The 20,436-nt window shown below is 37.6% G+C and overlaps 1 protein-coding gene across 1 annotated transcript; it reads right to left on the bottom strand.

The window, feature by feature from the left end:
• Nucleotides 1-13,346: 13,346 nt before the first annotated feature.
• Nucleotides 13,347-14,517, bottom strand: LOC117967157 (G-protein coupled receptor 4-like). The gene is made up of 2 exons (XM_059012222.1): nucleotides 14,505-14,517; nucleotides 13,347-14,407 (listed from the first exon to the last, which is right to left on the bottom strand). Exons 1-2 carry the CDS (start codon nucleotides 14,515-14,517, stop codon nucleotides 13,347-13,349), a joined length of 1,074 nt encoding a protein of 357 aa, XP_058868205.1.
• Between the last annotated feature and the right edge of the window lie 5,919 nt (nucleotides 14,518-20,436).

Below are 20,436 nucleotides of genomic sequence, written 5' to 3'. Positions count from 1 at the left end.
ACAAGATTTAAGTTAAATCTGGAAAAAAGACTTATTAAAAATATTCACTTTTATTATTTATTTTTTTTACACGACACCCCAGAGTCAAGACATTTCCCAAATAAACTGTACATGCACATGGAGGTAATTGTTTTGCACATATTGTAATGTGACTTAAAGGAAATACGATCGATCGCTATAGCTTCAGAATCCCACATTAAACAAAAGGCTGCTACAGAGGCTGCTGAACAGAACGGAAAACAAACAACAGCTTTCAGAAAACAAACTGGAAAGCCAGCGCAGACAAAAAAGTATTCCTGTGTCGATTGTATCCAAGTTAAATCAGCACTACAGGTCCGATCAAGCACAGCTACCTCGCTTCAAACAGCCTGCTGTTTACTTTTTAAACGCAGTTAGACTTTTAGACCCGAATAGGCACGTTTTCTTTGTTTTGACTTGGTACTGAGAATGTCGGCAGCAACTGCTGGGAGATGTTGCATGCTTGCCTTTTAACAAATGCCAGCACTCTGTTTTAGTAAGGAAGCAAGTAGCACTATTTTAGGCTTTTATAGTGCTCTGAAATATTAGGTGTATTTCATGTTTAAACAGGTCCGCGAAATGCTCGTGAAATCCTAATTATAATCCTAATCCTAACTGGATGATTTGACCATGAGCATATGATTGAATCAATTTTTCCCCACTGCGTTCGGTACTTCCACTGTCTTGTTTGCTTTTTAGAGACAGACTCGTCAACAACACCAGCCATCATGACACTTCACCAGTAAAACCGGACGCACAGGCGCACCAGCAAGAAAAACACATGAGGCATCCCGCATCATGTGACTGTGCAGGTTAACGTGATCGGATAGCCGCATAGATGCAATGCAAACGACTCCCTCAAACAACACGCCCTAAACCAGCAGAGTATGCTGTTGCACCGCGAGTCAGTACAGCAGCCGCATAGACGAAATTTCCTAACGAGAAAATAAAAATGTAAAATAATAATAATAATAATAAATAAAAATAACACTAAACATCCTGATATTTGAAAAAAAAAACAGCACATGTCTCAAGACGCTCCACTGACGTCATATATCGAACACTTGCACACAACACTGAATGATTTAGAATGAATAATTTACAGTATCAAGTATTAGTATGTGTATTATTCCTATTATTATCATAATGTATGTTGTGTTTGTGGCATCCTTAAATGAAACACGCAAGATTTCTTTAGCCTACTTTTATTTTTTTGCCACAGTTCGAGTTAAATGTATAATAAAGCAATACGTATTATTATTATTATTATTATTATTATTATTATTATTATTATTATTATTATTATTTATTTATTTATTTCTTAGCAGACACCCTTATCCAGGGCGACTTACAATCGTAAGCAAAAACATTTCAAGAATCACAGTACAAGTAATAATACAATTAAGAGCAAGATAAATACAATGACTTTGGTTCAAGCAAGTACAAGTGTGACAAAACACAATTCAATAATACAGCAGATTAGTGACAGTGATAGTTACATTAGGATAAGATTAAATACAAAATACTACAGATTATACACTTGGCAGATTACAGTACTCTGAAGTACAGGATTAAATGCAGTAAAATAGGGGGAAGATAAGAGCAAGTAAAGCGTATTTAAGGAAGGGTGATAAGTGTCACAGGGGAAAAACATAGCAGACAGACAGGTAGAGTTACGGGAGGGGATGGTGGAGTCAGAGGTGGGGAAGGAGAGGAAAATCTGAGCATATATATATATATATATATTCACATGTCTTAGTCCTTTTAAAATACATATTTGTAACATTAATACACATTCCTTATCATAATGCATATGTTAATATATTTAAACGCACACGGCTGAATATAATATATTGATTACATGTAAAGTATTAAGAACGCCTACTTTAAAAAAAAAAGATTTGGGATGAAGCGTTTTCTGAAAAGGATTGATTATAAATCTGGATAATTTTGTTATTGATAAAACATTTTCAAAAACCAGACTCATGCCAAAGACGTTCGCATTAAGAAGCAGAACTTGGTTTAAAACAGTAAAATAAATAAATAAATAAATAAAAGCGCTGACTGATGTCTTGTAGCTGTTTCAGTTTAAAATATGAGTAATTCAACAGTTCAACATTTTAAAAAAGAAACTACTCCTCTCTCTCTCTCTCTCTCTCTCTCTCTCTCTCTCTCTCTCTCTCTCTCTCGTGCGCGCAGTATTTCAGAAATCTCTGATATAAATCATAAAAGAATAAGTAGAATGCAATTTAATTTTGAGATTTATATTAATTTCCTCTTACTATTTCATGTTGTTTTAAATCAAAAACATTTTCCGTTCAAGGGGGAAACTCGTAAACACAAGAACATTTTAATTTGAGATATTTATGGAAAACAAAACACAGAATGTATATTTTAAATTACAGATATATCTTGCTGTTTCTTTTAAGCTGTGCTATGTCCGATTGCCCACATAAAATGCTAAAATAAAAACTGTTTAATTTGCTCCGTGGTTTTTCTCATGTTTTCCCTGCTTTATCATCACTATCAGCTTGTCTGAGCTGCAGCGCGCTCTCAGTATGTTTTGCTGCTGTATTTTGCACAGTTTTCTATATTGGTTCACCTCAATACATTTAGTCAGAGCTCGTTCTCAAATCTGCACACTCGCTGCAAAATTAAATACAGGTTGTATTTCGAGGCTGACTTAGATTTTGGTAAGATAAAATTCAAGAAATAATAATTCTCAAGGTACAATTATAAATGTTAAATATGACTAACTTTGCAATAATGATACATCATTACAAAAAGGAAAAAGTATGAGATGAAAGCAGTGGTTTGACACGATGTTTTGTCAATGTTTTTATAATTTATAAAAATCTTCTTGTCAAAGGTTTCCATCATTAATTTTAGGGGCTAGCTATAAAACATCTATAAATGTGGTATTAAAATATTGTGATGCTTAAAAACAGTTTATATCAAAATGCAACATTTTAATAAACACATAATTAAATTTATAATTACAGTTCGGGAGGAGGGTCAGACACCAATCTCCGCATCACCAAATTGAATCATTCAATTTACACATTAGCTAATTTAAATTTTTAGCACTATAAATACCCTCTTCACTTATCTCTCAGTTGCGTTTTGATTTAATCGTAACCTACCACCTCCCCATCTCCACCTTTCTTAATAACAGTTTTTATGTTTGATGCCAAATGAATGTGTATATACAGCATACTTTTCTGTTAAATCGCATACTCCGCATTCTCTACAATAAATATTTGTACTAAAACATTTTGTGATTGGTGTTTGTCCCGAACTACTGAACTAGTGTAATGTTCAAAGACAGATTTTGTTGTCAATTATAACTGATTATAACATATCTATATATTTATATTACCACTATAACAATATATATATGTGTGTGTGTGTGTGTGTGTTTCGGGCAGATATTATTTCGATCATTTTAACCCTAACTTTAGGGTTCAGGATAATATAATAGTTAATATCAATAATATTATTAGCAACAGTTTCTTAAGAATTTCCTAAGTGAGCAAGTAAACGAGTAATAGTGTAAAGCACTTGTGTTTGGTGAAAGAAAACTCGATTCAAGAGCTTCACTGCGGCTTGTCTAAAGGGAGATTTCAAAGATGTTCAACTTTAAATATGATTAATCCAGCAGATTAATATATATATATATATAGTTTGAGAAACAGGAAAACTGCTGTGTACCAAAATGATCAATAAGAAAAAATAAAAAATAAAAAAATAAATAAATAAATAAATAAAAAAAAGAGAAAAGGATATTTCCGGTATTTAAAGGTAGAATAATTGATTACAAATCAACTATTAGGACGTTTCGGACTACAAGTCCTTCATCGGCTGAATATATATATATATATATATATATATATATATATATATATATATATATATATATATATATATATATATATAAACTACAATCTCTAATCCACTCTATGGAATTTCGAAAACCTCTGCTATAAAACATAAAGTGTAAGTATAATAAAATTACATTTTCTCTTTTACTTTAATGCTACTATTTAATGTTGTTTTAACTCATTTTGAGATGTTTTGCATTTGCAATAATACCACAAAACCACGTGTACTGCACCACGTCTTATCAAATGAATGTTAAAAATAAATAAATAAATAATCCAATATTTCTAAACCAAATCAACACAGGAAAAGCATTATCGCAAACAAATCAACAAATCTTTTTTTAAAAATAAAACGTGCTAATAAAAATATGGAGTAAAAAGTATAGCATGGTTCAAATCTCCTTGCAGCTTTAGAGATCATATAGCCTTTAGTATTGTCTGTAACACTGTACCAGGTGGAAACACAAACACACATTCTTGAATCAATGCAAATTAAAGAAACTGTGGAACATACATAACTTACAGAACTTTAAAGAAATTAATCAAAATTGAATTCAATGCTGGTTCGTTTTGGGGGGGAAATCACATTCAGTTCATGGGGAAACTCTCGTAAACACAAGAACATTTTACTGTAATTTGAGCAATTAATGGAAAACAAAACATTAAACTTGGAAATTCAAAATGACCAATATATTTTTCAAAGCTTCTTTGATGCTGTACTGTGTATCTTACAGTGCGATTGCCCACATAAAATGTTAAAATTAAAACTGTTAAATTTGCTCAGTGGTTTTGCTCATGTTTTCCCTGCTTTATCATCACTATCAGCTTGTCTGAGCTGCAGGGCGCTCTCAATATATTTTGCTGCTGTACTTTGCAGAGCGTTCTATATTGGTTCACCTCAATATATTTAATCGGAGCAAAAAATAAATTCTTAAACCCAGATGTTATTTCCATTTAATAAGTTACTAGTCAAGAGATAATCCTCTCAAAGTACAAAATGTAAAATCTAACAGATTTAACTTCAAGCAATCCAGATACATTGCGTTACAATAAAGAAAGTCACTTATTAATTTAGACAAACGTTTGGACATCAAGTCTTGTTTTTCTGTTGAGGAAATAATTTTCTTAAAAGTTTCTAGAAATGCATTACACCATTTTTTATAGATCCATCTATAAAACTAGAATATAGAAATGTGTTATTGAATGTATTCATTGTTAAATAATAGTTTATGTAAAAAATAAAATAAAATAAAATGAATAGCCTGTTACAAGTGTAAGCAGTGTAAGTTAATTATAATACATGTTTAACATGCGTTATAACACATTTATAGATGCATTACCAATTATCTGTAACATATATGTATTACACTATAACTATAACTATGATGTGAACATGATATAACTAAAACTAGAACACATAATATTTTAATAAAATAAGAAAAAGCCAGTAAAAAAGGTTTAGTATTATCTTAAAATAAGAATATTATTTATTTTTTTTGGGGCAGAAACTAATGTAACCCTGCTAACACTCCCGTTACAAAGGCAGACGAATCATGATCATATAAATAATATTATTGCAATTATGTTTATTGATCAATACGATTCCAATCCTCGGCTCACAATGATCTGCTGTTTAAAAATGTATTCAATCCCAAGCAGACAATTCAGAAAGAGTAAGAGTGTCAAACCTACCGTCTGTCTTGTGAAGAAGCAGGAAGCCAGACAGAAGAATGAAACTCTGAGGTGACTCTCCATTCTTCTTCGATTCACCCACATTGAAGACCTTCAGTAGCTGATCGGATCAGGACCCGTGTGAACCTCGTCGATTCACCCCAGACACTAAATGAACAGATGCTTCACACACCTCACCTGTGACAGAGACACAGGCCCAGCCTGGGAGCTGCCTCCACCAATCTGGAACAAGTTTACCATTTTGAGACAGGAAGCACATGTTTGGTATGTTGGGGTTGACCAATCCCAGTCTCCGCTTTCAGTTCTACCCATATATTGAGAATACACCTCATGAGGTGGCCTGCCCACCTTGTACGACCGCATGGCAGCCAATGGAGTTTGAACAGGGTTGAGAGGAAAGGAAGTCAGATATAACAAAGAGGCTCTAAAGAGATGCAGCTTGGAGCTGAGTGCAGGCATCTTTATAACAAGTGCAAAGAGATGCAGCTTGGAGCTGAGTGCAGGCATCTTTATAACAAGTGTAAAGAGATGCAGCCTGGAGCTGAGTGCAGGCATCTTTATAACAAGTGTAAAGAGATGCAGCTTGGAGCTGAGTGCAGGCATCTTTATAACAAGTGTAAAGAGATGCAGCTTGGAGCTGAGTGCAGGCATCTTTATAACAAGTGTAAAGAGATGCAGCCTGGAGCTGAGTGCAGGCATCTTTATAACAAGTGTAAAGAGATGCAGCTTGGAGCTGAGTGCAGGCATCATTATAACAAGTGTAAAGAGATGCAGCTTGGAGCTGAGTGCAGGCATCTTTATAACAAGTGTAAAGAGATGCAGCTTGGAGCTGAGTGCAGGCATCTTTATAACAAGTGTAGAGATGCAGCCTGGAGCTGAGTGCAGGCATCTTTATAACAAGTGTAAAGAGATGCAGCTTGGAGCTGAGTGCAGGCATCTTTATAACAAGTGTAAAGAGATGCAGCTTGGAGCTGAGTGCAGGCATCATTATAACAAGTGTAAAGAGATGCAGCTTGGAGCTGAGTGCAGGCATCTTTATAACAAGTGTAAAGAGATGCAGCTTGGAGCTGAGTGCAGGCATCTTTATAACAATTGTAGAGATGCAGCCTGGAGCTGAGTGCAGGCATCTTTATAACAAGTGTAAAGAGATGCAGCTTGGAGCTGAGTGCAGGCATCTTTATAGCAAATGTAAGTAGATGAAGCTTGGAGCTGAGTGCAGACATCTTTATAGCAAGTGTAAAGGGTGCTGTTTGTGTGGTTTTGGAAGCTACTGTTCATTGGACAGAACAACCCTACACTCTGAAAGTTACAGTAATGCACCAGATTCTTCTTGAAGGCCAGAGTTGACCGCATAGTGTCTATAGGATATTTTCTTGGCTATGGATTTGTGAAATGATGGTCACATAGCAATTCCTAATACACAAATATGACCACGTGGTTCACAGAATAATGCAGTGGCACGCAGGTTTTGAAGGGGCAGGAAGTCATGTTGCTGTAGCTAAATCTACTTACTGTATGTAAACAAACTATTTAGTTGGCCAGCAACTAGGATTCTACAGTATCGATTTACTGGTCAGGAATATAGAAGACAAACTGTTTTCATGTGTCTGCAGTACCTACGTAAGGTTTTAATCAGTAAGATAGGCTTTCTTCAGGAGCAGTGCAGTTAGTGAGACACACTAGATCATTTTCTTTAGGTGTATATTGTGTTAAATTCATGAGTAAGCTTCGTCATGTCATCTTGTGTTCAATGTTTTCTGTTGCTGTTATTATTTTATTTCACAAGTAGTCCGTTTTGGGGAAGTTACTTTTAAAAAGTAATCTGCTGCAGTTACAAGTTACTTGTGTTACGTAATGCGTTACTCCCCAACACTGCAAGCAGAGTTTCTTAAAGAGTAAGCAGCGGGGTTCTGGAAAATCTAGCGTGACCCGTCCCCACATGCTGCTGAAACTGTTTTAATAGCACACCTGTCATTTCCATTAATGTGCGCTCTAGTGCACTGGGGTTTGAGATCTGTCCTCTAAATCACTGCAGATAATAATCCTGACCCTATCAGTGCACTGGAGCAGACAGTTTCAAAATATCTTTGAACAGACTTTAAAGTTATAAATGTAAAAGGTTGTCAGGATGATAACAATGAAAAGAAAAATGACAGGTGCGTTATTTAAACAGTTAGGAACACGTGGGGACGTAGGATGCTATGGTTTTCAGAACCCCCATACGTACTCTAACATGATCAGTAAGTTGTTATTTGTGTGAATATGTGAAGTGCTTGCTTGTAGTAAAAATTCTCTCATCTCATCAGTATCATTTATTGAAAACCATTTGCAGTACAATTGATTGCTGATGATGCATTTTTACATTGTTTTATTTATTATGAAAAACAAACAAAAAAATGCACAGGTACTACAAGCATGAAATGGATAAATGATAACGAATAAAACAAATCCAATAAAAGTACAGATAGAAAACTATTCCTGTCATGTTGCCAGCTCCCACCGGACTCTCCCGGGGCTAATTTAACATTCCCAGTTAAAGTGACACACGTTCCTCAAACCCTGCCAGCAGGACCCATTCTGGTCATTTCATCATTTCTAATTCCACTGTGTACAAAGAGCACATGCTTTGTGTGGCTCATGAAGTTTCCGTTGAAAGCAGCTGCTGTGATGTGCTGTTGTGTTTGCTTCATGCTCATTGTACTGCAGTGCACTCTATGGACGGCTAGTTTGTGTCCAAGTCCTGCATTGCACTTCCTCACTGTGGGTATCGAGCACAGTAATACACGGCAGGGTCTTCAGTCTTCAGGCTGTTCATCTGTAAGAACAAAGTGCTGCTGGAATCAGACTTGCTGATGGTGAACCGGCCCTGGACTGATGACACATATCTTGTATCTGCGTCAGAGTCGATCCACCCCAGCCATTCCAGTGCTTTCTCAGCTGCCTGACGAATCCAGCTTGTAGCGTAGCTGCTGTCAGTCAAAGAGTATCCAGAGACTTTACAAGACAGCTGGAAAGATTCTCCTGACTTTTGACTTCAGGACTGGACTGGGTCAACACAACATTACACTGTGCATCTGGAGAGAAGAAATAGACACGAGTTAATAATAATAATAATAATAATAATAATAATAATAATAATAATAATAATGATTTATTAAGGAGTCTCAATGCTTACATTGCAAACCCAAGCAGAACAGAAACACATCTCTAGTAAACGCATTGTTTGAAGGCTTGGCTTCTGCTGTATCAGATGCTTCAGTCTCTCCTCAGACTAACAGTGTGAGCTGGAGTGTGGTATTTAAGTAGAGTGGAGCTGCCATTGATTTGCATAGAGGATTAGTGTGCAATGCATTCAGAGAGATGGCACTGTCGTTTTTCATATAAAATGCCAAATGCTCAGTTCAATGAACCAACAGGCAGCATTTGTGTCTGAGGACTGGGAAAGTAGGAATGCATTGATGTCTCTCTCTGATCAGGTAGTTCAGTGTGTAATAACTAGCGGTGAAACAGAAACACAATTCCATTGTGTCATCACTTCTATTTAGTTTAGATGAGTGTAAGTGGATGTTCAAGAACAGACAGATTGGAAGATATTGCAACAGTTTGTTCATGCTTGTGTTTTTCCTTTTGATTAAATCGGAGTTTGCATCTCTTCCATTCATCCTGTCTTACAGAAGGACATAAGAAAAGTTTGAGAACGAGAAAAAGGCAATTCGGCCCATCGAGGCTCGTCCCTGGTTAGCACACCATTCTCCCCTGCTGGGGGGAGCTCATTTAAAAGCACAGAATCTAGTCTTTTTTAATGTTCCCAGTGTTTTAGATCCTACTACTTCACCTGGTAGGCTATTCCATGCATTTCTAACTCTCTGTGTAAAACAGTGCTTCCTAACTTCTGTTCTAAACTTACTTTTACTCAGCTTCCATGTATGCCCTCTTGTTCTTCTCCCTGTACTAAATTTGAAGTAGTTTCTTGGATTAACTTTCTCTGCACCAATTATGATTTTAAGAGGAAGCATATCTACTTGAAAATAGAAACTGTTGTTCTGTAGCACTCTGTTGGGGAGACTGCCATCTACTGGCAAGAGAACTGCAGTACTGATAAAAGTCTGAATCTCATGGTTTGTTTGTCTTGGTTATAATAACACCTTTAAAGGAAGATTTTAAGTCTTGTGGCCAGCAGATGACTCTCAGTGAGATGCTTCTGCACTTTGCAGGATGATTCTTCCCAGAGACAGACAAGGACTTTCTTGGAATTGAAATAAATGTCATCGATTATTCTGTTTACAATATATATATATATATATATATATATATATATATATATATATATATATATATATATATATATATATATATATATATATATTTCATAATATACACATCTTTCATTTTGTGTTCCATGTTTTTGTACTCCGTATTGAAGATTCAAGACTTCTCATCTAGGGGATTGGCAATCGAAGCTCATCTCGTGTTGCAACATGAGTTCTGTTTGGTTTGCAAAGTCCTTTTTAATTGACAGTTACTGCAGTCCAAAGATGATCACACTGCAGGCTCCTCGCACAGTCACTAGAAACTCTAGTAATTGCTCCATAGATCCAGGTTTGCACACTGCAGCCTCGCACAGTTCTCTTCAAGGTTTCCTCACTCATGTTGAGCCTCTTGTTGTGCTGCAGGCAGTCCAGCTCTGTAGATAAGCGTTCTGCATCTATAGATCCAGGGGGAGCACTCAAAGCCCGCTGTGCCACTTTGCTGAAGTTGGGAAGTGTGTCTTGATTCATTCTGCAGTTTCACATTGTCGGGGGCAGGCACGCTCATGTAAGCAGTGAATTCAGCTTTCAGATTGACTTCCTCTTTGTGGTAAATGGTTGTAACACTTTGGCATAACGGTCCTAGTCTGCTGCAAATGTGAGCTCGAGGCAGGGATGCAACACCTGGGGTTGAGATTGCGCGATACCGCTGCCTCCCATTTCTCACTCAGCCCTGCATTGAACTTGTGAAACGCTTTTCTGGTTCTCATGTATTGTGTTTCTACAAATAGCTGTGCGTTCTCTCTCTGCCACTCTCACCCTTCAGCGTGTTTCCTTGAAGAAGCGATCAAGCAACCAAAAGTGATCTCTATCATTATTTCCAACGCAGCCTCTGGGTAACAGAACCACACAGTTAAAAATGATACCTGAATGGTTCCTTTAAAAATGCCAGTCATGTATTTTTGTTGATAATGAAAAGATACAGAAAAGGAGGTAAAGACAACATTCACTATCCACGCATTACTACTGCTGACTTGCAGAAGCTAATACAAAAATACATTATTGGCATTTTTAAATGATTGATCGCTAACAGGCTATCATTGAAGCCAGCGTGGAGGTGAACATAACAAAGCTCGGGGTTCTCCCTAGGCCTTTTCAGCCAGGCGGGCTAGATCACTTGAGATGTGTGAAACCACATGACAGCTCTGTTGACACTACCTTTAACCAATCAGAAAGTTGATGTAGGTTTTCCATTCCCCTTTAATTCGAAGATGACTGCCAAACCTGTGCATTATTATTAATTATTTCTTAGCAGATGCCCTTATCCATTGTTACAAGATATCAAATTATTTTTACATACAATTCCATTATTTTTTACATACAATCACCCATTTATACAGTTGGGTTTTTAATGGAGCAATCTAGGTAAAGTACCTTGCTCAAGGGTACAGCAGCAGTGTCCCCCACCAGTTTGGTGGTGTCTTGGGAGGAGTGGGTGAGCTCTTAGAGCAAGTGTCATAGAGCTCTGTGTTCTAATGCTGTGACTAAAAGCAACAAACCTAAAAGGACTAAAAGGAACAAGACAGAAGTGCCTATTAATCTCCCCAAAAATGAACGCATTTATCATGTTAATTGACAGCCCTAATTATACCCATCTGCACCCCCAAAACAAAATCCTGGCTACGATATTGTAGGTAACTACTCTGTAAATACACAATAATTCGAGGCACTTAATGGAAAGTCGTGCCCTGAATTGAGTGTTGTTTAATGAGATGGACTAATGTTGACTGGACACCTAGAAGTGACCACCACACTGATTTTACTGGAGACCTGATGAGATGGTTTCAAACCCAGACCCCCAGAGGTATGAAAGGCTGGGCAGTTAGCAACACATCATCATGGATTGTGGTAAATCTTCCCTTTATATAACAGTACAATGCAAAGTTTCTTTTTCACAATTCCACCTAAATATATGAGAATTCGGATGGCTATTGAAAGTGAGGGTAACAGTGTGAGTAATATCAGGGCCACTGTAGGGTTTGTGTTTCTTTGAAGATATTTCTATAATAAGCTGGGAATGTCCGGAAGTGGAACCAATAGCAATATCATTTGAATTGAGGATGAGTTGTATAGTTAACACTGTACACAGACACTTGAACCTGTATGTCAGATACATGAAATTCAATGATATCACGTAACTTCATGTTCAGAATACATTAACAAAGCAAAGTCTGGTATTTCAAAGCAAATTTCTGGTATTTGGAGTTCTGCATTTCCCCATTGACATGAGTGGATTCAGACTGGTGGGTTTTTGTAAGGGCTCAGGCTTCTCTTCTCTCACTGTGAGTCTCGAGCACAGTAATACACGGCAGTGTCTTCAGTCTTCAGGCTGTTCATTTGTAAATACAGCATGCTGTTGGAATTGTCTCTGAAAGTGGTGAATCTTCCCTCAACAGACGGTGTGTACCACGCTTTGCTGTTGTCTGTGTGAATCTTACAACATCACAACAAACAAGGGCTGTGGTAACAAACAAATCAGAAGTGGCTGTGGTGAGATTTGCACGCTCAACAAGGGCTCTGGGTTTGTATTGAAAGAGTCTGGAACATGTGAGGAGTTACCCATGAAACTCTGTTGACCCCTAGTGGTGATAAATTGTAACTACAGTGCTGAATGAGTGTTATTATTATTATTTATTTCTTAGCAATGTTCATTAAAGATGATGGACCAGAAAGACACTTTTTTGTCAGGAACAGCGGCTTGAAACCTGGTCCCAGGAGACCTAGTTTGAGGCAACTTTGCTGTATCAAACCCCTGAGTCTCCCCTGGTGTGCCGTGTAGTGTCCTGAAACCTACTCTCCTGAACCCAAGTTCCAAGCTCTACATACAGTATATGTAAAGTCTTGTGTAACTATTGTCTGTACCAACAACTTCAAATTGTGAAGAAAAATAAGAATGAAATAAAAGGAAAGAGTTAAACAATTCTAAAAGCTGTTGAAATTGTAGTGCTTTTCTGCAAACGTTTATTCTCAAACACAATTAAACAATACACAGCAAACAAAACAAAAACCTAAGTCTAACCTCTAATTCTAACCCCAAGGCATTCTGGGGGATGTAGTCCTGTACTGCACCTCAAGGACTACAACTTCATCTCTTCTCCACAATATAAATTGTATTATTTTAGTAAGACTCAACAAGAGAGTTTTAATAACCAGGAGTGGCTGCAGTGAGAAGGATAGTCTTTGTGCTGAATGTACTGGATTACAGGATCCACATACAGTTTCGATAGGTCCTAATACAAACTGTCTCAGACTTATTATTAAATCAAATGAAATAGTTTAAAATATACATGCAAGCACACGCAGAGAAGTACCTCAAGGGGAAGTGGGTCAGCTCAAAGTCAACGCAGAGCCCAGCAAAGCCAGATACACTGGAACATGACTACACTATAACTCAATACTGTACACAGTAGTTAGAGACACTTCATCGAAAGTGTTACCCGTGTTTTCTCTAGGTTTTTGCTGATCTGATTATCTTCCAGAGCTCTCTTTCACTGGCCAGCTTCTGGAAGCATGGGAAAGAATCCAGCATCTCCTTCCTAACATCTCTGCAAACAAAGATATACAAGAATGGATCCAGGAGGCTGTTTAGGCTGAGAATTCCCATTCCAATCTGGAAATAGATGAAAATCCTGGCTTCATAATCACAGCTGTCCCCTAGAATCATCAACCCAAAAAATTTGACATACCCAACGATGTGATATGGCCCAAACACGAGGACAAATATCACCACCAGAAGAAGCAACAATTTTGTTATCTTTTTCTTTTCGCAGTCTGTCACTGAAACAGCCTGGTTTATATTCCTCCAAGTCCCACCATAAAGACCGACTAGGAGAATCAGTGGCAGTGGAAAACACAATGTGATTGTCCCCAAACGCAACACGCAGAATTGTTTGTTGGAGGGATATTTTTCAAAACACAACCAATCTGCAGTGTTGGTAAAACCAACTTGGAAGGACATTGTGATCCCCAGAATTGCTAGCAGCCATGCAAACACACAAAGTAAGCAGGTGTACTTGAGTCTACACTGGCTTCGGAAGCACAGAGGGTGGGAGACGGCAATGTAACGCTCCAAAGCAACACAGAGCATGAAGAAAATGCTGACGCTTTGGCAGATCCAAAAGATGACCCCAGTGATTTCACACAAGGTGTTCCCGAAACGCCACACGTGCCCGTGGCTGTAGTAGTCAATCCAGAGAGGCAGCGTGCTGATCTGCAGCAGGTCTGATAAGAGCAGGTTGATGACGTAGACAGGAAGGGCATTGTCAGTCCTGACCAGGCGGTACAGCCCGTAGAGGGCTAAGCAATTGGTGGGCAGCCCAATGCAGAAGACAAGTCCGTACAGCACCGGGAGAAAGGTCTGGTCTAAGCTGAAGTCAATGTTGTCACATGATTCGTTGCGGATACTGGAATTATTCATTCTGAATCCTTTCAGCAGATTCTCAGGCGATCCTGTATGAGAGCTGGTTGGAGGAGCTTCAGATGCAGTGAAGAAGGTCCTGCTACTTGTTGCTCATCTGAGAACCTGGAAACAGCACAGCCTTATAGATTCCTATATATACAGCAATGTGCAAATTAGAACACATGCATTAACACTTCATAGCCATACCTAGGAAAACCATAACCGGTCAATCTGACCGGCATATTAAAAACAATATAAATATTATAATGATATGAATCGGATATAAGTCGTAGTTTTGTTCAGGAAGCTCATATAAAGCATCTACACAACTGAAACACTGTAAATAACCGGACATTTGAACAGAAATGGGTTTATATACAGACATATTACATAACGTGCATCCTCAAAAAACGATAAAAAATGAAATTGAAAAAAAAAATGAAAATGTGTGTATATACAGGTATATCATCTACATACAAAACTGTATGTAAAAATTTGAAAACTTGTAGCAGCCAAAAAAGACAACAGTAAGCCTGGTAGATAAGGATAGAGAATGACAAAGAGCAAACCTAACAGTAAATGAAACAGGCAATTCATGAAATATTAGGAAACAGTGACGATATAAAGCATCTCTTCACAATTTTAATTGGCTTGAAGAGGTAAACATGACCTGGCCCAAGACTATACAACTATAAGCATAGAGTTATACAGTAATCATAATAACACAATAACTTACATAAAATCTCCCACAAAATGCTAGGACTGTATCACATACTGAGGAAGCTTCTTTGAAATAGTTTCTGGCAGAAGCTTGTTAGTTATTGAAATACTGTATGGAAATATATTGAAATAAGTTATACACGAATACAATACTCTTGCTGTACCATAGAGAGGCATGCTGCAGCTAAGACTGTTTGAGATGCAAATTCCATATCCGTAAATGTAAATTTACTCTCCAAAAACCGCATCTTTTCATGTTTTCAAAAGAAATGGAACAATATGTTAGTATAATAAAAAAAAAAATCTAATAACAAAAAAGCCATTAAGACCTAGAATATATGCAAAAGCTATAAAGTCTGTGTGTAATAATATATTGAGATTCTCCCCTCCCTGTCCATGGTAGTTTTATGTTATAACTGATGTCTATTGTATGGAACTATTTTGTCTCTATTTTCTGTTTAGTTTTTATCTTGACTTTTGATCCAATAAAATATTAAAAAAAAAAAAAAAAAACCCTTAGGTCAGGGGTTCCCAAACAGTGGTCCGCAGCCCAGGTGGGTCACAGGAGCAATAACATTCTATATATTTTTCTGTTTAAAACAAGTAGAATTGGGCTTGCTCATGCAGACAGTCACTTACAAGTTTCCTTTGTAGCTTTTAGCACATATTTTGGACTTTTTTTGTTCATGGTCGCTTATGTCAAAAGTAACAAAAATTACAAAAATTACAGTGGTTAAAGACCAGGGCTTGTAACCAGGAGGTCCCTGGTTCAAATCCCACCTCAGCCACTGACTCATTGTGTGACCCTGAGCAAGTCACTTAACCTCCTTGTGCTCCGTCTTTCGGGTGAGACGTAGTTGTAAGTGACTCTGCAGCTGATGCATAGTTCACACACCCTAGTCTCTGTAAGTCGCCTTGGATAAAGGCGTCTGCTAAATAAACTAATAATAATAATAATAATAATAATAATAATAATAATAATGCATGCATAAAAACTGTAGGTTCCCGGATATTATCGTCCACCAAGTATTATTATTTAATAATAATAATCTGTGTATTTATATAGCATCTTTCATAGTGGACCACCATCACAAAGTGTTTTAGAGAGGTAGACTGTGAACTGTGCATTATATGCAGAGCCACTTACAATAGGACATTGATTTAACATCTCATCCGCAGGATGGAGCACAAGGAGATGAAGACACTTGCTCAGGGTCACACACAGTGAGTCAGTCAGTGGCAGAGGTGGGATTTGAACCCGGTGACCTTCTGGTGACAAGCCCTGGACTTTAACCAATGGACCACACTGCCTCCGCATTTGTCTAGCATGCCCTGAAATATATATTTTCAGTCAGATGCAGGCGGACCGGCTTTGTTGCTGTTGCTCCGCAGCTGTTAACTTGCAGGACTTCATTGCGGCAGGATGCTCAGATTCTGAACCTCGCTGCAGGGTGCTCAGATTCTGAACCGCGCTGCAGGGTGCTCAGATTCTGAACCACGCTGCAGGGTGCTCAGATTCTGAACCGTGCTGCAGGGTGCACAGATTCTGAATCAGTCGTGCAAAGGACAGTTGAGATTAGGTTTATTTATAATGTTACAGGTTTAAACGTATTAAATGTTTTTAATTTGACATTTTCCCAAGGAGTGCTAACAGCAGGGGTGGCACGGTGGCATAGTGGTTAGCGCTGCTGCCTCACAGCACCAGGGTCCTGGGTTTGAATCCGGCCTAGGGTACTGTCTGTGAGGAGTTTGCATGTTCTCCCCATGTTCGCGTGGGTTTTCTCCGGGTACTCCGGTTTCCTCCCACAGTCCAAAGACATGCTGTCTAGGTTGATTGGTCACTCTAAATTGCTCTCTGTGTGTGTGTGTGTGGTGCCCTGCGATGGACTGGCGTCCCATCCAGGGTGTAGTCTCGCCTTGTGCCCTGTGTATGCCGGGTTAGGCTCCTGCTCACCGCGACCCTGTACAGGAGTAAGCGGTTAATGATAATGGATGAATGCTAATAGTGGGCCGCAGTGTCTAATGCCTAATCCTTACACACATTACAAACTCTGGCTGCCACTAAGGGCTTTAACACCAACAGAGGGTGCTTTGAATTTCTAGCTGAATACTGTTCCAAGCTGTACTTGTTAGCACCTCACTTTCTGCCATCTTATTTTAACTGCAGATCTGGTAAAGGGACATTTTGAAGCATTTTAATCTACGTACTCTTTAATTTTGATATCTTATCACAAGTGTTTATATTAAGTGTTTTATGAGTTTTAGGGTTGGAACAAATGTAATGATAAAAAAAAACCAGGACCAGTCACTTTGTTTGGGATGCTGGAGGATGCGGTGGTAAGGTGTTATCGTCATACCTCATACCTGAACCTCAGAGCTGAATTTAGGAATGAGCTAGACCCCTGCATCTGCAATTATTTGCACCTCGCCTATACAACTATCCCCAAATGTGAAGTGCTACCTTACTTCTTTATTGCATAAATCCGGCCCTTAAATCCAGGGTCCTCCAGGTTTCATGAAGTAATTAACTGATTAGGATCCGAAAGGAGGTTCAGTTAATTCAAAGAGTAACTTAGTATAGAAGTGGAACAAACAATAGTGCACCCCTACCTCCGACTGCAAAGATTTTCTGGCAATCAAATAATCATATTTGCAGGTGTTTCCTGAATGAAACCAATGCTCCGGATAAGGTTTTGGGTCACTGAGTAATTTACTCCTCAATTTAGACACTATGCGAGTAAAATGTATTTTGGGTAAAATGTAACATTACCTTGAAGTCATGAGTCCTTTCAATAAAGACTGTACATACTTCAATGCTAACTTGTGGGGTATGCATTTTAACTGCCTCCTTGAAATGTAACTGTCATGTTACTTTTAATTACTGTACAAAAAACATGGTCTTACAGTAAAAACAACAATTATTCGTATTTACTTTATGATCAGAAATAATATTGCTGTGAAACAAATAAACAGAGAAACAGATTGTTTTATATATTGCAGGTGGAATATACTTAACAAAAGACATGCATGCACATAGCCTACTATAACCTGGGTGTTAATAACTACTTGCCTTTCAGAATTGGATGTCACAGAATTTTCGAATGTTGAATTAAGATAAAATCAAGGTTATGTTAGCGGGCTCACAGAACCAACTAAAAGGACATGTGGGATTACATGAGCTCAACCCTTGCAGTCTCTCCTCAAAACTTAAACTATAAATGAAGAGTTTGGAGGTCATCTTTGATCCTGATCTATCAGTTGAGACTCATATTAAGAAAGTTACTAAAGTATATTTTTACTAACGTATATTTTTACCATTTTACCATATAGCCAAACTTGGACCATTTATTTCTGTAGCTGATGCCGAGAGACTAACGCATGCTTTTGTTTCATCTAGAATTGATTATTGTAATGCACTTTTTTCTGGTGTCCCAAACCGTGTGGTATCCCGCTTGCAGCTTGTTCAGAATAACGCTGCTAGAATTCTGACTAAAACCAGAAAAAGTGAACATATTACCCCTGTTTTGGCCTCTTTACGCTGGCTCCCTGTGCAGTATAGAATTGATTTTAAGATGATGCTGTTAACTTACAAGGCCCTGAATGGATTAGCACCTCGTTATTTGCAGGAGTTACTGACCCTGTATCTTCCAAACCGCATTCTGAGATCACAGGATGCAGGGGCTGCTGGTTATTACTAGGGTCAACAAAAGCAACACAGGAAGTGGGGCTTTTTTTGTACAGCTCCTAAATTATGGAATGCTCTGCCTTCGTTTGTCAGGGAAGCTGGGACCGTTACAGTTTTCAAGTCAAGACAAAAAACACACTTTTATAAAATGGCTCTTTTATCTTAGAGGGTTTTAATGTAACTTTAAAATTGGTGCTTTTGTATTGTGTATACTGTTTAAATCTGTATTTATATGGGATGAGTGTGGCAGTTGTACGTGTGACCTGCTATACAAATGCATTGTGGTTTGTTCTTTTTTCCTGCTCTGTACTGTACAGTGCTTTGCGATACTTTTGTATACAAAGCCCTCTATAAATGCAATAAATAAATAAATAAATAAATAAATTATAAAGAAACAATGATATTGTATTCCTTATTGATTGCCTTGTTATAGCACTAACGCATCCCGACTCTCTCCAAACACAGAATATTGTTTTTAGTATATAGAAAAAATTCAGTTGACAGATAGGTACATTGGTAGGTTAGGCTCCAGCTGACTAAGTCGCTAAATCCAGTCGCTTGTTCTCACTAACACGCATGGCAAGTGAGTGGATTCAACCATATGTTTTTATTTGTTTTTTTTTTTATAAATGAAACCCAGACTTTTTGATCACATGACAATTCCCAGGCAGGCTACGATTCCTATGATCCATTCTCTAGCTACCGCATGCAGTGCACTCACAATAGACCATTGAGACACCAGGAAACCAATAAAGTACAAGAAGCTTGGTAACATGCAAACTCAAGCTGTGCAGCAAAATTGCAATGCATATTCTTTACACATTACATTTAAATATGATGCGTAATTCATATTTTTTCCACCCAATACTCTGCTTAGGTGGAACGCTGAGTTCAACCAATTCAACACCTGGGTGGTCATTTCAGAAACATGTCCTTAAATCAAATAACACAGAGGTAGGTTTTTCTACAAAAGTTGTTTAAATGCATTTAGCAGATTTTTTTGTGTACTATTAGGGAAGGAGTCAGCAAAGCAACAATAAATCCAAACATTAATATCAATGCATACGGTAGCAACAAACCTAAATCAGCAACGCCTGTGATGTTTGTTTGCTGTATTTCCTAGATGTTGATGTTCTACTAATGGGCTGATAGCGTCCGCTCGCTTGGAAGGTACTTCTGTATCCATGACTTAACATGTGAGTGATCTGTCATGAAGAACAGTCTCAAGTTTATTATATTTAAATACAGTATGTCAATAACAAATGTGAGAGTTTCTATTTGGAAATATATCAAATACATTTCCTCAGTACGCGACACAGTCCTCCTAGCAGTTCATGGGGTTTATTTTACGCAAGTTATTATTATTATTATTATTATTATTATTATTATTATTATTATTATTATTATTATTATTATTATTATTATTATTAGTAGCAGTAGTAGTAGTAGTAGTAGTAGTAGTAGTATTTAATGTACTGGTACCACGCCCAAAAGACTGCTTTATGACAATGTTTCTATTTTTTTGTCCAACCCTGAATAATGTTTAACTAAAAGTGAAAACTGAATAGAATCTAATCCATTGCATAATTCATTCTGTCCCCCCCAGTCCCCCCCAGTTGGCTACTTCTCAATATATATACGCTGTAATAGTATATTGCATACTATAGTGATGAGGGTGAATGTATCACTAATATAGTCTGACAAGTGTTGGATTTTCTAAGGCTGTGTGGTCCA

The sequence above is a fragment of the Acipenser ruthenus genome, chromosome 44, assembly GCF_902713425.1.
Source record: "Acipenser ruthenus chromosome 44, fAciRut3.2 maternal haplotype, whole genome shotgun sequence".
NCBI classification, from domain to species: Eukaryota; Metazoa; Chordata; class Actinopteri; order Acipenseriformes; family Acipenseridae; genus Acipenser; species Acipenser ruthenus.
Note: the sequence above shows the minus strand (reverse complement) of the source record. Positions and strands in the feature narration are given on the sequence as shown.